This window comes from Pollicipes pollicipes, unplaced genomic scaffold (genome assembly GCF_011947565.3).
Source record: "Pollicipes pollicipes isolate AB1234 unplaced genomic scaffold, Ppol_2.1 Scaffold_4881;HRSCAF=5763_pilon_pilon_pilon, whole genome shotgun sequence".
In the NCBI taxonomy this organism is placed as follows: domain Eukaryota; kingdom Metazoa; phylum Arthropoda; class Thecostraca; order Pollicipedomorpha; family Pollicipedidae; genus Pollicipes; species Pollicipes pollicipes.
Genome location: NW_023596576.1, coordinates 28,343,930 through 28,366,377, shown reverse-complemented (window position 1 = coordinate 28,366,377; position 22,448 = coordinate 28,343,930). Strand labels below are relative to the sequence as shown.

The window sequence follows — 22,448 nt, the reverse complement described above, 5'->3', positions numbered from 1 at the left end:
TTTGAATCCTGGTCTTTACTTTGTCTTCATAAACAGTGGCCAGCATCTGGAGATTTTCAAATATTCGTCCCTTTAGAAGATCATTGATATCCAGGCCATCAGATCCTTACGTCGACTGACCCAGCTGTTTCTTTATCACGCGGTAGGGTGGCTAGCTGAACACCCTTCGCTCGGGTGAGAGGGTGTCAATTTAACCTCGCTGAGATCTCAAAAACTAAGATAGCTAGATATACCAAATTCATGGGGTAGATTACCTGCACATGAACTCACTTGGGTCAGAATTTGAGGCTCCATGGTCATGATATTTGGACAAAATAAGATTAAACAATGTCAAACTCCAGATAAGTGTCTGAAGTGCCCCCAGACCTCTCGTGCAACCGCCGTGAAGCTAGAAACCCGTTCTAAGCAAAATCCACTGATGTCAGTGACCTTGTTTAACCTTTATAGGGCCAAACTGACCAACTATTTTTGAGATTGTTCCCATTTTGCCACTTGAACAAGGGTCAGGAATAACGTTAGGTGATATGCTGCCAAAAACAAAATATTGGCCTGGGTTATGTTGGGTCAGTAACTTACTATTATTTTTAGGAAGTCTATGTAGCATGTCTGTCGCGGCCCCGTCATTCATAAGCTCGAAATGAGCACCAAAAACTGCCTTGCGAAACCAAGTCCTCGAGTAAAAAGCAGGCTAATTTTGACCTCCGTCTGCCCATAGTACCCGCCCTAGGTCAGTCAAAGTACCTCGAACATGCATGGCTTCGTCTAAGACTGCGTTGTTGCGTTAAATTGAACGATTTCCTAGAAATGCCCTCCGCTGACAGCCATGGCCTGACCTTGACCTGCCATATGTCAGTGACCTTGCAAGATACATCTAATTTTTCACCCAAAAAGATCCGCTATTCAATTATCTACAACTATGCGAAATGTGGCCGTTCACCCGAGCGCGTATTGAGGCCTTGGTCCTACCCTCTGTGCGTTGTGTCTCATCACGAAGAAGGTGTTTCCGAAAGTTTAGAGTTACTCTCTTCTGCTGCACTCCTCTATCATATAGTCTAAAGTGCATGTACTTAGGGAAATGCGGCTGCCATGGGTCATGATCGTGTGGCCTATGCAGGCACCATTAGGACGGCTTCACACAATCTGAGAAAGTGTGTTCTTACTGTTCTTGTTGTTTTATATATATATATATATATATATATATATATATATATATATATATATATAAGGTTAGGGCGTCCGGATCACACGCAATCTACGCATGGCGGAGTGTGTTCCAGTCGCTCCGTTGCCAGGCGTATCCTCTGACTGGGATGGCCTGCGGCCCCTGGCAGCGGCCGCTCAAGGTCAGATGAGGTCAGAGGGCTGTGTGGACCGTTTCGAGCATTGCGGCACGTTAGGCTTTCACTTCAACATTTTGTCGTTGGCGTGGAATGTCACGAACCGACAGTGAGGTCATGGCTCACGTAACAAGCCCGGCTGGGCGTGAGCTAGGTTCCAAGAAATGCCTTCAACAACATGCCACGAATAAACATATTTGAAAAAAATATTCTAAGAGGCAAGATTAATTTGTGCACATACACTTCTATACACCTGTGTAGCACTCCACCTCACGCAACACTTCCCTTTATCCGCATACAGCTTTGTTTGGTCCAGCTTGTTTTCATGCAGGAACTCACTTTTTTGCGTAGCAACTCATCGACGTGCTACATACTCCGGCGATCAATACATTCCTCCAGTTACCCTCCCTCCTGTGCCAACACACCCATGGAATCGATCAATGCACATTCTGTCTCATGCTAGCATAGCACGTACCAAAGAGTAGCATTCTCTGCGCCTATCCCATGGAAGGACGTCGAGTGGCCGTCCTTATGCGTCAGCGGTGCCCTTCGCAAGCCGTGCCGGGCGTTCTGAAGGTCGAGCATTTTCGAGCATAAGAAGTCCTAACCAATGATGAGTGTTTCACTGAAGACCACAATCTCTATATGCCAGGTTTAGGGTTGAGAGATTTGAAACGACTAGAAGTTAAGACTCTGCACGAACTCTATAGATGTGGTATGCAGAACGTTGCCGGCTGCCTGCTAAATATGACTTTCCGAGTGACGGATCCTTTCGCGTTCACGTTGCATAGTGAATTAGTGCTAGATTCGATTACCAATGTAATGTCCGCGATAGATAGCGATAGTGTGTTAGGCTCTGTACTACCTGCAGGCATGATCGCAAACCCTTCATACGGTGTGCCTCTTGGCAACAACCATTCACCACTCTTGCGGATTTCTCCACTGTCTGGGCTTCGCATCAAAGTCGGACTCTGCTAAGAACGCCCAGTTCTGCCTCAATGGCAGGGTTTAATGGACCACAGTCAATGGTCCAAGATATTCCATCCAGAAACTATGACTGGGATTATTTCAGCAACGCGAGGAAGTATTTTACAGACCTGGTTCTCCTCCGGTTCAACAAACATAATGTCATCTTTGTCTGCGTCCCGCAATGATGTCTCTCGCAATAATGTTTGAGACAACTTATTTTCAAAAAGCACGTGAACATGTGCGTTTGGTGACGAACCAACACTCTGTTGCGTCTACGGCGATGTGGCTTTGCTAAACTATGTTTGCCATGGTTTAACGTGCCTACAAAAACGTGCCTAGTTTTGGAAATCCAAAGCTAGGCACGTGCTTTCCCCAAGCATATTCTGAATGAACAGATTATGTAGACATAGTTGTATGTCATGACGAGCAGGGTATACCTTTTCAGTAGTATGGTGTGTGCAAGGTTCTACAATAAGCCTCTGATCCTTCGGCCAACACTATTTGCCAACAAGTTCTAATGAGCTAAGACTGCTCCAGTAATTGTGCACTCATGGTAACACCTTTAAGCCCAGGGATTAGCTCCGATGTTATCATTTGCACAACATGCTGAACATGCACATGCACGTACATGCTGAACGTGCATAACATAACATTACATGCTGAACATTCTTTCAACGATACATAATATAGCTAGAAACATCCCATCACGTGTGGTCTATGCTTTACGCATAAACCACACGCTTTAGCTTTACGCACTTTGGGGTTAAAGAGCATTTATTAAGTATTTAAGCATAACTATACGCATACATACACAGGCATCAAGCAAAGCGTGAAGCAAGCAGCCGCATTAAAAAAATCACCGAAACGCTAAACTACTAGTCTGCTAAAAAGTTTATGAGGTCACATAGACCAAAACTTGCATTTCAATCAGTGACATTTCGGTGGTTCGTTTTGGTGCCGTCATGTGAGCCTCTCAGCCATTTTCATATTCAGCAGTTGGCACGGAACCTTGATCCCCAAAGCACGCCCCTCTCGAGATGCTGCTGCCGCTTGCCGTGTGTCGACGCCCCGCAGCTCCGGAGGCGGTATGGGCTGGCAAGGGCAGGTGCCGGCCGACCGGGCGGGGCCGGCGGCTCCGCTCGGTCGGGCGGGCGGGGCCGCCGCGCCCGGCCAGCCGTAGCCGCGGGCCGGGCGCGGTCGATAGCCGCCGACGCCGCCGGCCGAGCCTTGTACCGCGCCGTCTGCAAGCCGGATCGCATTACCGGTTCGGTCCGGTGAGCTCGGTGCCGTGCATTCAGAGCAGCGCTCCGTCCGAGCAGCCGTCCCGCGGCCGTCCGTCCCCTCCGCCCAGCGGCCCTCCGTCCCCGCCGACTGCCGCCATGGGGAACCTCGCCGGCAAGAGGAAGTCCATCAGGTGAGTGGCGGCTTTGTGTGAGGAGCGGGGCGTCGCCGGCCAGCTGGAGCTCGCACCGGTGAGGAGCGCTGGGGGCGACGGCCGGGTCGAGAGGGCCCGCGGCCGGCAGCGGGCGCGCCGCCCGGCTGATGACATGTCAGCCTGGGGCGGGGGGCAGGGGTGGCCGCTGCGGTCAAGGTCGCCTCGCTGGGCGCCCGCCAGCTATGGGCCCTAGACGGAGCCGGATGTGGTACCGGCCAGAACGCCGTCTCGGCCCGCCGCCCGGTGACACCGGCAGCTGCCGCCGGCCGGGCGGCGCTCTATTTCGGATCGCGCCGACCGCAGCACGCACCCGTCGCGGCACATGTCTGGCGGCAGCTGGCACGCGTGATCTGTAATCAAAGGGGAAGGGGGGGGGGGTCAGGATCGCTTGCAACGTTTCGGAGCTCAACAGGTTGCGAAAAGGCATTAGATTCAGCAGAAGCACATCAAGCGATGAAAGATCAATAAAAAGATCATAAAAAACAAATCTTGAAAATTTTCCGTTAAGAATACAAACCATGCTTTCACATAATACCTACGTACGGGTCGAAAAAACATACCTGTTTGATATGGTGTTCATTTGGCTCTAGCTTGTTAAATGCTGTCATGTCATATTATCATGTTGTCAATTAAAATAGCGGGCATGCCAATGTTGCTTACAGTTTTAAGCTTAGGAAATATGATCTTTGGTGGAATGGTAGCATTGCAGTAATGCCTAACGTTAATTCGAACTGCATGCTGTAACCGTGGTGCTTAGAACAATATCCTGGAAACCACGAAAGACAGGAACATACCTTAGAAAAACCTAGCCCTACCCTTCGAACATTCGGGAAAATGTTCCACTATAGCGCACATCGATCCGGGTAACAGCCTAGACACGAGTTATAGCGCAAAGCCTGGGGTTTTGAGATTCAGCCAATGCCTATTATCGTGAGTGTCGATATATTTAGTGCAGCCATTACACATGACATGAGCAGGAGACGGCCCCCGATTATTTATGCGACGCACGCGTCCAAGCTTAAGTGTGCGCTTTTTGAGCTTGAGTCCGAGTGTGTGTCCCCGTGTGCGCCTCCGAGTCCGTGAGCCCTTTGAGAATCGAGTCCGTGAGCCCTGTGAGAATCGAGTCCGTGAGCCCCGCGAGAATGGAACCCGTGAGCCCCTGAGCCCTCGAGTCCCAAACAAATCAGTTGTTTTATGCAATGGCGCAGGACGAATGTATTTATCTGTCACGTTGTCAGATGTAAGAAACAATGATAACCTTAGGATGTAGTGTAAACTTGTAACCAGCTCTGTATTACCTAAAGCAAGCACGACGTTGTCCCCTGCTTTTTCGACATTGAGGGGATAGAGATCTAATGCTCTTATTAACCGTCTACTCGCTATGATTCACCGCAATGTTCCAGCTCATCCCCTATGTTTCGTGCGTCCTGGTCGTTGTACTGAGTGTCGGAAGCTAGGTTGCGGTATTTAAAGTCAGGCCTGTTTTATGCCACTAGATCGGCAACTGCTACGCTCATAGTGTGCACGGCAAAGAAGAACACTGGGTGAAGCAATCAAGCCAACCTACGTAGACAGGCGTCCCGGGCTTAGTTTAACGATCACATGTACGACGTGTTTTGGCTGACGACGTTGTGTGTTTTACAAAACGGAACTGTCACAAAAAAAACAGCAGATGGCTCTGCAGACTTGACGAAATCGACTTGAACGGACACGGGATAAAATAGCGTTGAAATGCTGACGCTGAATGCTCTGAACCCATTAAATATGTTATGCTTGTTATGCTTATGCCTTATGTCTCTGCGGCTGCTCAATGAGACCATTTTGGGCCCTGCACGGGCTCGAGACATCCACGCTTTTGTTCGATTTCGGACTTCGAGATTATTCTATTCATTGCAATTTGTAAAGAACGCTTCTGACTGAAAAACGCACCCAATTACTTACAAAAATAAAACCTCAGACCACAGTCAACCTAAAGAGATATGATGGAGAATTGGACGCAGAGATTTGACGATTATGTGGCATAGACGCAAATGTCTTTTTGGGGCAATGGGGCAATTAATGGGGCAAAACTGCGAGTAAGTTTAAGGGACGATGTGACAAAAGGACGATGTGACAACAGATCCGACCAGATAACGCCGTAATTACAAGCGGTCGGAAAGCGTTGAGGTGTGCATTGCAGACGAGGTGTGAGGTGTGCATTGCAGATTTCAAACGTTTTCTCTGGTTGACGGGAGGGAGGGGGCAGCTGCCCCCCCCCCCCCCCTGCCCCTTAATAATGTGCTTTGTGACCAAACTGTAGTCATTGGAGTCAAATCAATGCAACAGCAGATGCGATCAAGAAGACAAGGCCATAAGGAGAGAAACCCAGCCTCTCCTCATCCAAAGCTTATCAATGCCTTGTTAAACCCGATATGTTTCCAATATGGCCTCTAACCGTGGGGACATCCATTCTGGCATCGCATTACTAGGTCTATAGTTTGCGTTACTATGAAGAGCTTTGGTCGATACTTTTGCCCCTAAAATTCAGAGCCGGGAGACATGTAAGATTGTGTATACAAAAACCAGGGACAATGAAAGGACAGCAGGGGTGCCCACCACCAACTCTCTCCATCCACCCACCCACCCAAGAGGGTCTGTCAGGACCGGCAAACATCTAATGGCTATCAAATGTAGTTGGCTAACCTGCACCAGTCTGAGCTCCTCCCCGATTCGTCTCCTGCTACCTGGAGGCCGCATTCCGTTGCAAAATAAGCACTTAAGGATTATGCACATTGATGCCTCAGAACATCTTTGGAATATGAATGCCAGTAAAAGATGTTATCAGCGCGCACCAAGTGCACGTAGCGGTTTACTGGCAGCTTTAGCTGCTGAAGCACATATATACTGAACCATAAAGAAAGAGGCGCGGGAACCATCACGTTATGAGAAGGGGGGGGACGATCCCACCAAAAAGCGAAAATTTAGCATTAGGCTTACGGCGGTGAATGAAAATGGATTTAAGGTGTCTCTGATCCTCTAATCCTGGACAACATGTATTATTCTCGTATAAAGGTGCACCACCTGCAGAGACCTTTGTTAACTTGACTGGACATATTAATCGCATATGTTTGTTCCCGTTGGCATCAAACATCCAGCCTCCAGACTTCAGATACGACTCCATCAAACATACAGGCAGAACTATGAAGCGTCACCTGAGATCTGCCAAATAAGGCAGACAGGCTTAAGTTTACAACATTTTTAAACTAAGGAACGCCACTTAAAGCCATTGAATTCATACCGAGCAACGCGTCGCAGCTTGTTATATTTGCGAAGAGTCAAGGCCCAACGGCAGAAACCGGCGCACCTGTAATACTGCCTCAGTGCAAGAGCAGAGTTTTTAACATAAATTCTTAAAATTGCTGGTTTGCAGGTTAAGACAAACGTATTGCAGTGAGCAATGGGCTATAAATAGGGCAGTATCCTGGATATATTGTTTTCAAATGAGTGTCCGCATTCCAAAGTATCACACTACATAACATTGCAAGAAATCACAAATAACATGTATCATACAGCAATGTAATTCATTGGTGACGTGACGGGCACCGCGGCAGGACGTCAGTGCTGTTGGTTGTTAGGGGACTATTGGATGCAGATGACCCATGCATGGTGTGTTTACTTGCAATAATTCATAACAAAGCACGACTTTCACGGGGTTTGCAAAAAAAAGACATGGTAGGCATCGTTCAATGCCTGCCAAACTACAACAAACATGATCACTCAGTCTCACCTGCATTGTTGGCGATTTCCCTTCAGTACGTTGGGTTTGACCGTAACTTTGGGTTACCTGGGTTTGTTCATGATTATGATTATATGTTGAGGTACGGTCTTTGTAACAGCACATCTGTACCTCCGGTTATTTTTTATCATGTCACTCGTCAAAATTGGGCACGTTTTTGAGCTCCTTCAGGTGTTGCGTTTTTCCGGGAGTTGTTCTCGCTGTGTCAATACCATCCCACACAATACATTGAATGGCGCCGGTCGCTTAAAATGAGAGAGCGATCAAAAACTGCAGAGGTAGGGGATGACGCGTTATTCTGTTATTGTTTCCTCGCTATCGGCTTTAATCTGCACCAACAGTTCGACCACCAACAGCTGGCACCCAAACACGACCTGGAAGCGCATTATCTCTGCAGAAGGCAATGAATACATGCTTTCCTATGCGCATACGGTCATTGTTCAAGTTACTCTTCGACGTTATCTTCTCGTGCACAATGAACCTGGCACACCTGATCGCAGTTATTGATCAATACGGACAGGTGCGGGTGCCAGTCTAACAGTGCTCAACCTATCGCCGAATAAATAACGCTGCCATGAGCGATCACATTCTTTACTCTCTCTATTGCGCTATACAGCAGACTGATCTGCTTTTATCTGCTATGCCGCCTCAGTTCCGAAAAAGCAATTGACCCAAGTCCGGCATCATGTAGTAGGCGGGTGAAGCCTCATGGAAACTAGTAGTCAGGTGCAGGCGGCACACATGCGCTCGGGCAAACATGTGCGGGAAACGCGCGTTTCGGGTGAGCATGTTGCTGAGAATGTTGTTTTGGTTTCAAGGTATACAACGCGTTATGTTCTGCATAGCAGAGTTTTTAGTTGTGTGCCCATTTATTTACACGCATATGCTGTTCCGGAAGATATCGAAAACGACTGACAAATGAACATTTTAATATTAGCCGCGTGGGAATCCGTACTCAAACTGCCTACATCCAGAAGCCACCAATTGAAATTAGGGAGCAACTACCCGTGGGTGAGCCGAGTAAAATTAGCGGGTAGTTGCTTACGCCACTTATCTGTCAGCTGAGCGTCCCCAGCCTGAATCACGCAAAGTGTGGGCGTCTCGTCAAAAAGGACAAGTCAACAGATCTAATGAAATAACTGCGCGTGGTTCTCGTGTTAAAAATATGCTTGTAGTTTTGGGATTGAATACGATGCATGACAAGAGGCAAGATATATAGCAAAGAGTAATTTGCAGTGAAGTACTTCTGGAATATGACATGTGTTTTCGAGTGAAATAACAGTGCAGATTACTTGCTTCTGGTAAACACCATGCCAGATAAGAAGAAAACAAGATTCAGTCTGTTTGCATGTTTCGGTGGAGGCAAGAAAAAACCCCGGCCCGAGAGTGAAGAGAATGCTCAACTAACCGAGGAACCAACTGGCAATGTTTGTGTAGCAGAGCCAACAGTGGAGGGTGTTCCCTTTCCGCCAACTGATGGCACAACAGAGCCGCAAGCATCGCGTGGATTAATTCGTGGTGTTGTTCCGACGGAAGCCGCCTGTCCAGACCAGTGCCTGTAGGATAAGGCAACTGTAAAGGACGATATTAGTGGACTTCATCGCACTCAGCTGCAATTGGTGATTACTCCCTGTTGTGATCATGGGTCAAGAAATGATAGCAGCATGATATTGAACACGATAACCAGAACGGTCCGTTAAGTTAGAAACAGCATTCGTCCGTTTCTACCTCCCTGGCATATGCCGATGACCTCCTAGCCTGCTGCCTGCACCGCTTCTCGATTGCTGCTTTGGCTGGATTCCATCGAAAGGTGATGTATGGTCTTCTTGCGCAAAACAAAACAATCAATAAAATGGCATACGAAAGCTCTTCAAGGTATTTGCGAGAAACTTCATGCGTTTATGACAGTACTGTTAGTTTTATTCCTCGTAAAATAACGGCACTGACATGCTTAATGAGCATACGATATTGTCTGTTTACAGAAATACCGCTGTTTTCTTCTCAGTTGTTTTGTACTTGAGCATTATTATATCATATATTTTCTTACAATACTTTTGCTTTTGTTTTCGGCCAGTAAATCAGATCCACTAAAACGTAATCAAGGCAACTGCATCATTTTATGTCGGCTGGTAGTGTATACAGAAGAAATAAACGGTCAGTAGCAACTAGTAAGAACATTTGTTACTGTTTTCAATCGGTAATCGTATCATAAAAAGTGCTTTCCAGCGAGAGACATCGTTAAGTATTTATTCAGTAAGGCGTCTTTTCAGCGGTGGCAGTGAGTTGTTAAAAAGCGTTGGGGAGGTAGGGTCAAATGACCTCGAAGTTTTTTCTGAATAATTTCTGAAAGGCGCGGCTCAGCCGCGTCAAAGTTGGCATAGCTGTAGGAAATTACATATCTTACCTTTGGAATTTTTCAAATAGCTTATTGGTAAAAATGCATGCATCCTGTAAGGTCTCTGACCTTTGCCATCTCAAAATAAGATCGTAGCTGTCAACGAAGGCAATTTCTGAGCGATCGTTCAATCAGATGCTTGATTGATATCAACAGATATTAGATGTGTTATTTCAATTCAATCAATAGAGTGTTAGATGAGGTCACATATCTCTGAGATGGTTTGTTAGACGATTATACAGCTAAATTTAGGATTAGGACAAATTAAACTGAACTTCAGTCAATTGTAAAAGGCATGACGGGCTGACCTAGGTAAAAAAATCCTTCAGCAATCAAACTAGACAAATTGAACAACCAAAACGCACGTCGCAATTTCTGTCACCACGACCTTTTTAGGGTCAAACAAGGTCACTAACCTAAAATGAACACCAGTAACATTTTGCTTAGACCAGGTATCTAGGTTAAAGGTGGTTGAATGAGGAGGTGTGGAGCATTTTGCACACCAATCCGGGACATTGACCTTAGGACCGTACATAGATCAGGACCGTAGCGGAACTTGAACCCAAGCAAGCCAGATGACCGGCGACCGAGCCAGATGACCGACACCGAGCCAGATGACCGACGACCGAGCCAGATGACCGACGACCGAGCCAGATGACCCTGGGTAACGCCTGGCCTTGCCGGCACCCCGCAGCCAGCTCAGCCTGCCTGCCTGGCCTCGCTGGAGCCAACGCAGTCACCGATCTCATGAAATGCTGCAGGTCTCACAAGACCCAAAGCAGCAGCCAGTCCCACCACTCATTAGAGTCGATCCCAATTTTCGCCAGTGAAAATTGGAAAATTGATTTCAGCGAGGGAAAAGGTCTTGGAAAACCAGGGGTTGCGGAGCCTCTATCAAGCCTGGGAAGGGTCTAACCCAAGTTTTACTTCAAATTGTTTTGTGCGCCGCCATAGGGCTAATTTTAAACGCTATCTGTGGTTGGCGGGAGGGGGGGCAGCTACCCCCTCCCCCCAGCCCCCTCAATCGTGTACTTTGAGACCAAACGGCAGTCATTGCAGTCAAATCAGTACAACAGCAGATGCGGTCAAGAAGACAAAACCATAAGGAGAGGGGTCCAGCCTCTCTCCATCCCAAGCATAGCAATGCCTTGTTAAACCCGAGATGCCTCCAATAAAGCCCCTAACCACGGGGAGGGGCATTCCATTCTGGCAGCGGATTACCGGGTCTGCGGTTTGCGTCATTATGAGGAGCTCTGGTCGATATTGCTATGCCCCTTAAATTCAGATCCGGGAGACATGTAAGATTGTGTATACGAAAACCAGGGACAATGAAAGGACAGAAGGGGTGCCCACCACCAACTCTCTCCATCCACCCACCCACCCAAGAGGGTCTGTCAGGACCGGCAAACATGCGATGGTTATCAAATGTAGTTGGTTAACCTGCACCAGTCTGAGTTTCTCCCGGATTCATCTCCTGCTACCTGGAGGCCGTATTCCGTTGCAAAATAAGCACTTAAGGATTATGCATATTGATGCCTCAGAACATCTTTGAAATCTGAATGCCAATAAAATAGGTCATCAGTGTGTAACAGGTGCACGTACTGCACGTTCTGGTACGTGCACTTGGTTGCACGTACTCTTCAGACAGCTCGTACGTGGTTGCATTATTATCATACAACACCAGGTCGTTTGGACTGGCCATGCGTATGTGCAGTCTCACTCGCCTTCCCCTCTGGTTGATCTAGCCATTTGTTTGTTTCCCTAACTGTTCCCGTTGGGGCGATCGAAGTTACTTGGCCGGAGGCGGATGCCGGAATAACACAATAGGTTAATTCGCCCGTCGAATAACGAGAGATGCAACATGGGTGCATTTTATAATTCATTTCAGGCTGCTTGCACGGTGGAGGCAGCTTTTACGCGATCAAAGCACCGTCAGCCTTGAGCATCTCCTGGATCCTGGTGCGAAACATGTTGCTGGCGCGGACGACAATTTCCTCACTTATGATGCCCATTGCCCTCTCGATGCTCGTACTTAACACGCGCTCGAGTGGGGGTCAAATTGACCCCAAAGGTTTTTCCGAAGTGGTTTCCGCAGGCGTAACGTAGCCGCGCCAAATTTTGCATACTGTAAACAATTAAATAGCGGATCGTTTGGCACCAAATATGTATATGTACCTTGCGAGGTCGCTGACCTATGGCAGGTCAAAGTCAGACCATGGTTACAGCGAAGTCAATTTCTCGTGAATCGCTCAGTCTGATGCAACAACGGAGTGTTAGACAAAGCCATGCATCTCTGAGATGCCTTCTCATGGAACACAATATTGAATCAGCTGATAACGTTGACCTAAGGTCAGGTATAAAGGTGAGACCAAAGCCAAAACCAATCTGTTTTATTGCTCCAGGGCTTGCGGTATGGGATAGTTTCTGGCGCTCCTTTCGAATTTATTGAGAGCAGGAACCGCATAACACATCTTCCATGGACTTCTTAGAGGTCAAAATAGGTCATTGACCTTAAACGGCCCATGCCAGTATTTTGTTCTTACAAACATACTGCCTAGCATAACCTTTGTCTCTTACTCAAATGCAAAACTCAGCAGTCTTGTATGATTTTGGTCACCATGGCCTTCAAAAGATGAAACAAGGTCACTTACCTTAAATGAGCATGTGACCTTTCGCTTAGAAACAGTTATCTAGGTTCAAGAGACACTTTGGAGACCAGCCTGGAATTTGACCTTGTTTGACGCTATTTAATTTGGGGAGAGGGTCAAATTGACCGCCCTCCCCCCCCCCCCCCACACCGAGCAAAGTGGATCTAGCCGGCCACTTTGACGCGTGTTAACCTTCGCACGGATACGCCGTTTTTCATAACGCGGTCTTGTAGGGGGAAAAATGGTCGCAGTCCGATAAGGCGTGTTCCTTGCTGAAGTATTCTGGGTACAATTGTGTTTTTTATGTGTTTGGGCATAAATTTATGATGTATGTCTCCGTTAATGTAGCAATGTCGACCGGCCGCGAGCGTTACTCGGTATCGTCGGTTGCCAACCACCGGCCGCGCCAGGCCGTAGATCGCCGTGCAATGTTCCGGAAAACTGCCGCTGCTCCGGCACAAGCAAAGCTAAGAACGCATTTTTGTCACGAAAACCCGTGCAGTGAATGCTTTAGAGACTGCTGGAAATTTGACGGCGATTGCACGACATGCCTGAAACGCATCGTCAAAAACCTTTCGCGGTGGGGGTGGCCGCATTGACCCCCCCCCCCCCCCGCCCCCGCCCTATCAGAGCGAGAGTTTAGGCTAAAGTTCATGTTCTATCCCTGCTTTTCCTGACTGTCAATTTTACACACCCATGCAAAATTAGTTTCGGTCCTTAAATCATCTGTTGGGCATCATAACCACTGCAATGAAGCGGTGGAGGCCATGATGTCGCAGCGGACTTAAAACGTTGCAGAGATTGACCCCATGACAGAGGCGGCATCAAGTGCAGAAATGTTTACAGAAGCAGCATTTGTTGCTATGTATGAAATTTCAACACTGTGTCAAACACGCGTTCGTCCAATTTCTCATACCCTGCATCCGCCAGTGATTTGGGCCATTGCCTGGAGCACCACGAAACTGTCGAAAGGTTGGATAAATGTTAGCTTTGGATACCAACGGCATCCGACGCTTCCAGCCACATTGTCTTCCAGTTGCGTGCCCGCATCTCAGAAAAAAATCTGCAGCAGTAAGAGCTAGTTGCAGACACGAACGAATCGTTGTCTGAAAGCCCCAGCAGCAAATGAACCCACAAGCCATCCTTTCCGAATTCACTAGCGTTGCGAAACCGGACGGGTCAGCAGCACGGCAAACATGCCAAACACATAGGGCGAGCGTGAGCGCGCTGTTTTCGCAAGAGGAGCCCCTCATCCGTCATCGGACGACGACCGCTGCCGCTGCCTGGACCGTCTCCGGCGGGGCGGCCGATCACGCGGCCTGGCACGGCGCCGGCTGGCGACGGCAGCGCCGCCTGGCGTTTTGGCGACCAACTAGCGTTTCGCCGCCGGAGGGCCGTTCCGGGCCGTTCTCTCCTCCCATCTTCCCGCCTCACTTCTCCTTCTGTTGAGCTCCAGGTAACGTGGTGCCGGCAGGGGTCCCGTGGACGGTGATACGCCCACAACCGGAGGGTATCGTCGACAGGGAAGGTCGGCCGCCACGGGGGTCTGTTGCTCCGCTATGTGACCTCGCGCCGTGACGTAGGGGCACGTGCGTTTCCTGCAAGGAGTGGCTTTGGCCTTTTGGATTGCAAGGCTGGCGAGGGTGTAGTGGCTGTGTAGGCATTAAACTGGCTATTGCATGGCATACAGCCTCAAATATTAACGTGGAATGACTAGTTGTTGTTTACATGTGTGTCATTGCTTGTCAGGCGATAATCCTGAACGAACAATGCTGTCGCCAGTGTATGGGTTGGAAATCACACATGTATTTATGATGTGGCCGAGGAAGACTGCTCTTATGACATGGGCAGCAGCATGCGATAACTTAACTAGATGTCTAGACGGAGATTTAGCGGGTTAGCACTGTGTTCCGGGAGAATGAGTGCATTCCGGAGCGAGCGGAGGACCCCCAATCAAATATCTCAGAAAAAAGTAAGTCTGCTCTCCACCTGGTGGCAGTCATCGGATCTGTGTTTATGTTAATACAGTGACAACCTTTTTGGTCAATTTTAGTTAAGGCGGATGATTGATTGTCATTCGGTGCTGGCTTTAGAGCAGAGCCGAAAGCACTTTTTTGCGTTGGTTCTCGCTTTGCGTGCTGCTGGTTCAAACACCTGTTAATACGTAACATTAATGGTGAGGCTTTCGGATGAAAACTTTGCTACTTATTTTGATGTTACAGAGCTGGAATCGCGAGCAACTCGCAATATGTCTTACACAGATGGCATTAAATGTACCTTTACATAACTGTTGTGGACTAAATCTCCCATCGCAAGTAATTGGGCTTTTCCCTAAATTCCGTTTTGTCATTGTTTTATATCTACCTTCTTTTTCCAGTTATGATGAAAAGATATAAAAGTTGTGTTCTGTGATACAGGTTTGCACATGTTATAAGGACGAATGAGGTTTGCGGGGCGAGGCGCTGAACATCAAGCGCTGAACAGGTGCATGTTTCCATGGCTTCAGTGTGAACATAAAGCAAATAAAATAAACTAAAGAACGGTGACGTCCCTCGACAACCCCTTCCATGCTTGAAACTCATTGAAGCAAGTTATGACGGCATCACAACTGTAGAACATGATGGAGTTCGTAATGTGCGACGTAATGCAGTAGTCTCTTAAATCCCCTACATCTCTTCACCGCTGAAATTTATGGAATAGGGCATGCGACAGGGAAAATTCGCTGAAACGTACAGAAATGAGCTGTGCTATGAATACAAATTTCGTAAATTCCAGGTAATTTTGGTTTGCCAAATTTTTATTCTGAAAATAACTAACGTACGGTATATTAGAAAGTCAAACCAATAATCATAATAATGTTTGCTTGTCCGAGTTCTTGGAGTCCATTGATAGGTCCTTGGTTTCCTGAATTAGTGCCATTGACAATCTAACTGAATGCATGCACAGTTTTTCTTAACTTTCGATAAACCCACAGAATCCGTCAGCACGGATGCGTCTGGCTCAATAATTATTTTTGATGCAATTACTAGGTCTCAAAACCACCGAACAAAAAAGGCGGTACCATGATTAAGTTATGTCCTAACCCACGTTTCTCAGCGCGTCTCGTTCATATCCAAGTGTCATAATGCCGACATGTTGGAGGTTTTACCATATCTTCAAACCTTGAACAAGTACACGATGTCGAGACAAATCCCGGTGGACGTCATACACGTGCATGTAGCCACATGTGGCTCAAAGCTATTGATGTGCATATTACTGCATTATTCCTAAAACTGTCCACATCGAAGGCAACACGAACAACACACAGATCTCCGTGTACATCCAACAGCGGGGCGGTTTGACACCTGAGTGTAATCCCCGACCTGCGCACCATAACTAACATAAATGTTTTTTTTCCGACAGTTCTAATAAAACCGTGAGCGAGATGGTCGACGCCGCCACCATGGAGAAGCTGGAGGCCGGCTTCCAGAAGCTGCAGGCCGCCACCGACTGCAAGTCGCTGCTGAAGAAGTACCTCACCAAGGAGGTCTTTGACAGCCTCAAGACCAAGAAGACTTCTTTCGGATCCACCCTGCTGGATGTCATCCAGTCTGGTAAGTGTCGAGACTTAGCGTTTATGCAGCGTGATTTAATGCAAAATCTGGTTTCCTCGGGCCGGCAGTTGGCATCACGCCAATTCAGAGAAGCTAGCGCAGGTCGGGGAGTAGCAACGTTGCATCTTTTTTGATCCTGGAAATATTTGCCTACGTTGAATACACTGTCAGTTTAAGGCAAGTGTCGATGCCAACCAGACCTCGTCGTCTGTTGGCCTGTAGCTGGCGTTTGCACAAGCGTTGGTGCGTTGCCGATATCTGGTTTGTTTAAACAAAAATTACGTTTCTCTTAAACCCAGTACCTTACGGCTGATTCATATTGAGCACATTTCTGTCGCACGCCGTCAACATTGCATGTATACTTGTATATATATATATATATATATATATATATATATATATATATACCTTTAAATTCGAAGTGAACGTGATACGTGATTCTTCGCAAATACCTGCCGCACAACTGTTGATATTGCCCGCTGGTGCTTACATGGAACGCTTCATCAACCATACCAATGAATAGACCATCGGGGCGTTTCCCCCATCCCGGCCCCTTGGCTAGGCGTTGTGACCGCAGCCTGTCTGAGCATAATCCAAAGGTGCTCCTCCGTTGATGTCGTCTTCAAAACCAGTTGAGGGCCTCAGATGTGTGCTAGGTTACACCAGTTTCGCCGTGTTCTTACCATGTCTCTCATGGCTCTTATGGAGGCAGGTCATGGCAGTTCCCGTAAATTTTGCCTACCGATTTCTGAGAAGCCTAAGTCTCCAGAGCGGTGATTCTGAGGTAATTGGGCGGTGAGATCGACCTAGCCAACGTTGCCGCATTGACCGCACTCGTGACCTGCGGGCGGCGGCCGGCCAGAGCTGGCATGAGCTCCTCTGACGGCGGCGACGGCGCCGGGCCGCGCGCTATTCCTGCGGCCCAAGGGCATCCGAGGTCAAGTTCATGGACCGCAGGCCGACTGGCACGGGGGCCGACCCACACGGCCAACTTCAACAGTGCTCGGTCGCCAGCATTTGTGTTGCTGGGAGGGAGACCGACGGCAGGGCGCCGGGCCTAAATTTGTGGCTCGGGACCGGCGTCTTTATGACGGCCAGCGGAAATGTAGGCTCGTGCCAAGACCGGCTGCTTATGAGGTGCTATGTCACGAGGCAAGTCCAATTAGTCGGTAAATTCGGCCGTGGACGATCTTTTTGCATGCGGTCCTCATGAATGAAAGTTTCGAGACATATTGAAACACTGGATTTTCCTTAGTTCCCAGCATGCGGACCTCACTCAGCACCAAATATCCCGATGCGTTGCACTGGCTGCGCAGTTTGTAGGTTTTCCCCAGATGCATGGCGAAATTACAGGCAGTAATACTAGTGCAGCGTGGAGTCGCGATGGTAAAATGCTCCAAGTCTTACGGGTACGTCTCGTCTTATCTCCGAGGGGAGCCCTCATCTTATTTTGCTTTTTAGAGATTGCTGTTATCTTTACATGCACTCTTAAATAAAGCCCCCCATCCAGGAAGCGTTCCACCAGATTCGTAATGCCGTTCTCGCCGCCGAAGCAAGTCAGCGGCGCTGCACCTTCCACACAAACCTCGCCCTGGCCAGCGGAGTGCGGCGGTGCTGGCCGGCGCGTGTCGACCCCGGCTGCCGGTCAGCTGGCGATCGGCCCGCCGCCGTCGTCCGTCGTCTCCGTCGCGCGTCGGAGGCTCCTCCGGCGTTGCGATCGACCGTCGCCCTGTGCGGCATCCCGCCGTCCGGGCAACACGGCGCCCCGAAATAGCGCGCGCCGCCGGGGGCGCGGCGGTGCGGAACGCGTCGGCCGCCGCCTCCCGGCCGCCGTGGGAAACAGCGGCAGCTCCGACCCGGCTCTAGCCGACGGTGCAGACTGGTACGGAGTACTCTCAGGTCTCAGACCTCTGATTCAGGCAGCAGAAATCAGCTCTTGCCATATGCCCAGGTGATTTACTGTCTACGCGCCGTCAGTTTTTGCTTTCAACAGATTGGCTGCTGGAAACAATCAATGAACGGAACAGATGTTACCATTAATGCTCGAGTCATGTGGTCCACTGACCTCAAATGCTCGGAGGATGGAGGCCGTCTTGAGTTGCGATTGACATTCGGCTTTCTTTCCGGGCGGGCATTGCTCGCTATTGCGGTCGCCATTCGTTAAAATTGACGGCAAAGATTTCGGTAAAGCTTCCATTCTCATTGTTGAGGTGTTACGATGGCATTCCGGTCAACATCATCAGTGACGGCAACACAACGATCGTCCTAGGTCTTTTGGACTCGTAAACTGCGGCCACTCCTGGAGAGGTGCCAAAGCCAATTTTCCCTGCGAGTTTTCGCTACCTGCAGCCCACAGGAGATTTTAGGGCCTCTGTTGTGACTGGAGGTATTATTTTTGTGCTTTATCGATGTCACTGCCGCTGCACGCTTGTCACGCGGGTTTTTTGTCTTGTCTCCTCAGAGAGGGAAACATTGGTCGCCGATTGTCGCGTCAGGCTGCTTGGCCTGCAGATGAGGCTTGGCTGGCTGCCCTGGTCTCCGTCCTCTCGCGCCCGCCGCCCTCCCCAGCGCCAGACCGGGCCCGGATGGATCCCTCCCGTCCTCCGCTATCGACCCAGCCGTCCCTGGCAGCCGTGCTGATGCTGCACCCGCGTCCGAGTGGGCCAGGCTGGGCCCCACTCAACGGGACTCCAGACTTCAGCCTAACGGGAACGGCAATGCTATGAACAACAGTGGCGTGAACAACATGGCTTAAAATCCCTCCCAGCCTCAGGCCGGTCTGAATCGAGTCGCTGGATATGGAATGGAAAATGCAACCGCCCCCCAGCCCAAGCCGGATGCGTATGTCTCTGTTTGTGCGCGGGCCATCCCTAGAGCTCACTGCCCCGGCTTTCCATCGCGTCTGCCCGTCCCCACACCGACGCTGCTGCTGACCTGGCGTTGTCCCCACTCCGACAGTGACCCGCCGCTGCTACTGACCTGGCGTTGTCCCCACGCCGACTGTGACCTGTCGCCGCTGCTGCTGACCTGGCGTGCGGTCAGTAGCGGCGGCGGGGCTCACCACGGGGCATTTCCGTCGGCCAGCCTTGGCTGCCGACGGGATCAATGAGCGCGCTGGCCGGCGGCGGCGCCGGGTCGATCTGGGAGCTGGGTCATCGGGCGCCGACCCGCGCCTGCGAGGACCATGCTCCGCTGTCGCGAGCAGCCAGTCCGCTCCGCTTGCGTTCGGTCTCGATAGCATGCCGCGTGGAGGCAGGTGGTCCAGGCTACCAGACTCTGAGGGTGTGCTCAGCTGGTCACATAGTCCGGTCTCGATAGCACGCCGCGTAGGGGCAGGTGGTCCAGGCTACCAGGCTCTGAGGGTGTGTTCACCTGGTCACATACGTACGGAACACGTGATAGAAGGATGTGCCACGTGAAGAATGTATGAACCTGCATGGCCGTACAGAGGCAGAGAACCGCGTAGAGGGAGCGGAACCGAAAGGGTAGCGCCCGCTCCTGCATCCCTGAAAAATGTCGGCTTTGAGCATGTGGTGTTGCGTGGAAAGAATCGAGGTAAAAGTCACATCTCCCCACGTGGTCCCCTGGCCTGTATACAGCTCATACACAGCACACGGATATGATGTGTGGATGGAGATGGCAGCCGTCGTGTACGGCCAAGTGACGGCTCATTCCGCTTCGCAGGCGTCGAGAACCTGGACTCGGGTGTGGGCGTATATGCGCCGGACGCCGAGGCCTATTCGCTGTTCGCCGACCTCTTCGACCCCATCATCGAGGACTACCATGCCGGCTTCAAGAAGTCCGACAGTCACCCGGCCAAGGTACGTCGCCGCGCGAGGGCTCCAGATGGCGGAGGTGGACAGGGCGCTTGGTTCTAAGACAAGCGGTCGTCGTAAGTGTGGCCGAGTAAACAATTATCTGCTCATCATATGTCTTACATGCAGCATTGCACGGTGAGCCATGCCACACGGGAGTGTGGAATCACCTGTCTGTGTACGTCCACGTTGATCATTCATGCTATCATCAGTTATCGCCAGTCTTGCTGCCTCGTTTTGAAGCTCCATCACTGCACTGATACTAGCGGTGGGAGCGTGAGCCACGCTGCTTCATCCCATGAGCTCGTTCTTATTTCCGCTTCAGGACTTTGGCGACGTGGACTCGGTCGGCAACGTCGACCCCGATGGCACGTACGTCATCTCGACCCGCGTGCGCTGCGGCCGCTCCATGCAGGGCTACCCCTTCAACCCCTGCCTGACCGAGGCCCAGTACAAGGAGATGGAGGAGAAGGTGTCGTCGACGCTGAGTGGCCTGGAGGGCGAGCTGAAGGGTCAGTACTACCCGCTGACCGGCATGACGAAGGAGGTGCAGCAGAAGCTGATCGACGACCACTTCCTCTTCAAGGAGGGCGACCGCTTCCTGCAGGCGGCCAACGCCTGCCGCTTCTGGCCCACCGGCCGCGGCATCTACCACAACAACAACAAGACCTTCCTGGTCTGGTGCAACGAGGAGGACCACCTGCGCATCATCTCCATGCAGCAGGGTGGCGACCTGGGCCAGGTGTACCGCCGCCTCGTCACCGCCGCCAACGACATCGAGAAGCGTGTGCCGTTCTCGCATCACGACCGCCTTGGCTTCCTCACCTTCTGCCCGACCAACCTGGGCACCACCATCCGCGCCTCGGTGCACATCAAGGTGCCGAAGCTGGCCGCCGACAAGGCCAAGCTGGAGGAGGTGGCGGCCAAGTACAGCCTGCAGGTGCGCGGCACGCGCGGCGAGCACACCGAGGCTGAGGGCGGCGTGTACGACATCTCCAACAAGCGGCGCATGGGTCTGACTGAGTACCAGGCCGTCAAGGAGATGCACGACGGCATCCTGGAGCTGATCAAGATCGAGAAGTCGCTGTAGGCGCGCACGCTGGCGCGCTCGCACCCCCGGCTGCCCTGGCAGGCGCCACCTGTCCACGCGGCGGCGGCGGCGGCGGCGCGGCCGCGGCGAGTCCGCCGTTCCGCCGCGCCACTGCTACTCACGGCCCAGAAATTAGCGGAGGTGATGTACTGACTTCAATCGGACCGCTACTCGTCCACGGGCGCGAAAACACATGTCTCCTGTAGCTTGACGTGTAAATACATTGTGATCGTCGACGGGCGACTTTAGCGGACGAGAGTTGTGGACTCCGGAACCAGAATTGTGCTAGCTCAGCCCGCGTATGATCTCGTATTCAAGCGTAAACTCGTGCGAGACGCCACACACTCATACTCGGCGTAAATCACGCGGATCTGTCACCCAGACTCACCTCCGTCAGATATTTCGTCTCAGACCTTGGCTGAGTTTGGAGGTGACCTTAGATTTCACCGAGAATGAGGTTTGCGGCACAGGCAAACTTTTGGTATAGTTTTCTGGCGAAGGAGACGCAAAATCAACCACAAGATAATCAGTAGTCAAACTCCGACAACAATCGCAACCTGATTTGAAATTGGGCTGTCCTGTGACGCTAAAATGAAAGTGCGGTCAAAGAATCCCAAAGATTGGCGAAGTTCGATGGCGTCATTGATGACTGCATTTTGCTATGCATGGCTGTAAATAAGGAGGCGCTGTGTTAGCTACCCAAGGTGCAAACACGTGGGAAAACTGCATGCAAATATCTGACAAAACTTCGTTCTGTGCATACGACACATACGGCCGGAGAGAAGTCACCACCCCGCTCCACCGCTACAGGCACGAGCCTCAGCGGGTGCAGCACCCACGCTCCTGCAGTAATAGGGCGTGAGGAAGCAGGGTCCTCTGGTGCAACAAGAGGAGTTTGGGCAGGCGGGGATCACCGAAAGGCACGCCCTCCGGCCGGTCAGTCAAGATATGTCATTGCCTGCTCCGTTTGAGTGTGGGATTGGAACGAGAGAAGGTAGATGGTTTCAATGACCTGCCTTCGGTAATTATTCTATCTTCAGTTACAGTCCAGGATTTTATTAACATGGGGCTCCTTCAACACTATATGGATGGTGTTATTTGTTAGACCATCTCTGGCTTCCCAAGCGCCCGGGGTTCCGGACATCAACAGAGTGCCAGGCAGCGGGCTAGGTGAGAGGTAGGCTCACCGGTGGATGTGTGCACACATGATACACGGCCGCTCGGGGTTGGTCACGAAAGCTAAAACAGCGCAGCTCGTACCATACAAATAAACAAAACGTCTCGTATCGAGAAAAGTGCACGCCTTCCACTTTGGCCCTTGGCCCATGCAGGGCCAGCCAGGTGACTTCCTGTCAGGCCGAAGGCACGTGACAGCGGCTTGCGTCACCCTC

General features: G+C 50.5%; 1 protein-coding gene across 1 annotated transcript; it reads left to right on the top strand.

The window, feature by feature from the left end:
* The first annotated feature begins 3,592 nt into the window (after nt 1–3,592).
* LOC119099940 (arginine kinase) lies at nt 3,593–21,293 on the top strand. The gene is made up of 4 exons (XM_037223033.1): nt 3,593–3,720; nt 15,962–16,152; nt 19,837–19,973; nt 20,293–21,293. Exons 1-4 carry the CDS (start codon nt 3,686–3,688, stop codon nt 21,055–21,057), a joined length of 1,128 nt encoding a protein of 375 aa, XP_037078928.1. The 5' UTR covers nt 3,593–3,685; the 3' UTR covers nt 21,058–21,293.
* Nucleotides 21,294–22,448: the final 1,155 nt, after the last annotated feature.

Bases quoted from the DNA above. Each gene is read 5' to 3' on its own strand.
- LOC119099940 (XM_037223033.1), top strand. From the start codon at position 3,686: ATGGGGAACCTCGCCGGCAAGAGGAAGTCCATCAG. The intron at 3,721-15,961 runs GTGAGTGGCGGC...TTTTTCCGACAG, and splicing joins GGCAAGAGGAAGTCCATCAG to TTCTAATAAAACCGTGAGCG. The intron at 19,974-20,292 runs GTACGTCGCCGC...TTTCCGCTTCAG, and splicing joins CCGACAGTCACCCGGCCAAG to GACTTTGGCGACGTGGACTC.